The following is a 1,616-nucleotide window of genomic DNA, read 5'->3' on the forward strand; positions in this document are numbered from 1 at the left end:
AGGCTGGGTAGGGTTTTAAAAGAATAGTTTATTATCTTATTTCATTTACCCCAAGAGCACTTGCACACAAGCACATACATATTCAAACATACAGTCACTGACTCCAACTTCCGATGTCTTACTTGACAGAGGAGGAGGAGAAGGAGCGACAGCGGGAACAGCAGCGCCGCATGTCACGGCAGCAGATCATAGAGCATGTCAAGAAAAATCTCCTCTATACCGCTTTTGATGTGAAGTGGGTTCCTCACAGCGCCTGTCTCGCCATTGTGGGGCAGTATCCGAACAACCAAGGTGCACTTTCCTTCATGCAGCTCAACAAGGGTGAGCTCACTGTACGGCATGAGATCCGTACGAAGCTTCCGTTGAAGTGCTGCACGTTTGCCCACAACAGCCGCCAGATGTCCTCAGCTGCTCTTACAATAGCAGCTGGAGACTTCGCCGGAGGCCTTTCCCTTTGGGATGTTGAGCGCCTCAGTAGCAGTAGTGGGGACAACGGCAAATTTGACGAGAATGAGGCACTCTTTAAGGCACCACGTGCCCATGAGAATATAATCAACGCGGTAGACGGGGCCCAGTTCACCGGCCCACCGGAAATTGCGAGTTGCGGTCGCGACGGGTGTGTGAAGGTGTGGGATGTTCGGCAGGCTGCGAAGCCGGTGGTGGTATTAAGCCCAGCGGACCCGGCGCGGGCGCGCGACTGTTGGACTGTTCGGCTCGGTAATAGCAGTGACCCCGACGAGCGGGTAGTAGTGGCAGGGTACGACAATGGCGATGTGAAGCTGTTTGACCTCCGCACGCAGAAGATGCTGCATGAATTTAATGTGGGTAACGGCGTGTGTGATGTGGAGTTTGATCGGCCCGATATTCCCATGAACAAGCTCATCGTCTCACTGCTAGAGGGACGTGTGCGCGTTTATGACGTACGGACGTTACATCCCACACTAGGATATGCCTATGTGGAAGAACGCGTCTCGAGTGGAACTGTTTGGTGCAGTCGGGCGTTGCCGCAGAATCGTGAGGTGTTCGCGTGCGGTGGTGGTGGCGAAGTGACGTTGTGCCGCTATCGGTATCCCCCTGAGCGGACCCTGCGGGATAGTGACGGCGTAGCGAAGGGGATCGCAGGATGTGTGGAGGAACTGAACAAGGCGAAGGTGGGGGACCAGCCGATTCACACGATGGATTGGAACCGTTCCAAAGAGGGGCTATTAGCCTGCGCATCCTTCGATCAAAGTATTCGAGTTATGCTCGTGACCAAGTTGTCGCTCGTACAATGAGTGGTGAAACAGGTATGACGACAGTAGGTTACCACAATTTGCAAGTGATGACAAAATGGAGTGGAGCCATGAGAAACAAGTGAATGGAGAGACATAAGATTAAAAGGGTGTTTTCAACGCTTCCTGCATACGTGTGCACGTGTTAAGCGATGTGGCCTGCGCTGCGTCAGACTATTTTGTGGGAAACTGCAGCCGCCGCCACCGCAGCTATCTTGACCTTCCTCCGTACAGGAAGCCATCCCTGTGCAAAGGACCCACCCATGCTTGGCTGGGGATACAAACAGAGAGGTGCAAAAAGCGTAGCCTTCCCAGAGTTCTTATATATATATATATATATATATA

The 1,616-nt window shown here is 52.7% G+C and overlaps 1 protein-coding gene across 1 annotated transcript; it reads left to right on the top strand.

Moving 5' to 3' along the window:
* Positions 1-113: 113 nt before the first annotated feature.
* TEOVI_000032200 (WD domain, G-beta repeat, putative) lies at positions 114-1,274 on the top strand (the record flags this gene model as incomplete). Its single annotated transcript, XM_067221838.1, has 1 exon — positions 114-1,274. One exon carries the CDS (start codon positions 114-116, stop codon positions 1,272-1,274), a length of 1,161 nt encoding a protein of 386 aa, XP_067077939.1.
* Positions 1,275-1,616: the final 342 nt, after the last annotated feature.

The sequence above is a fragment of the Trypanosoma equiperdum genome (genome assembly GCF_001457755.1).
Source record: "Trypanosoma equiperdum strain OVI genome assembly, contig: ctg_14, whole genome shotgun sequence".
Taxonomy (NCBI): Eukaryota; Euglenozoa; class Kinetoplastea; order Trypanosomatida; family Trypanosomatidae; genus Trypanosoma; species Trypanosoma equiperdum.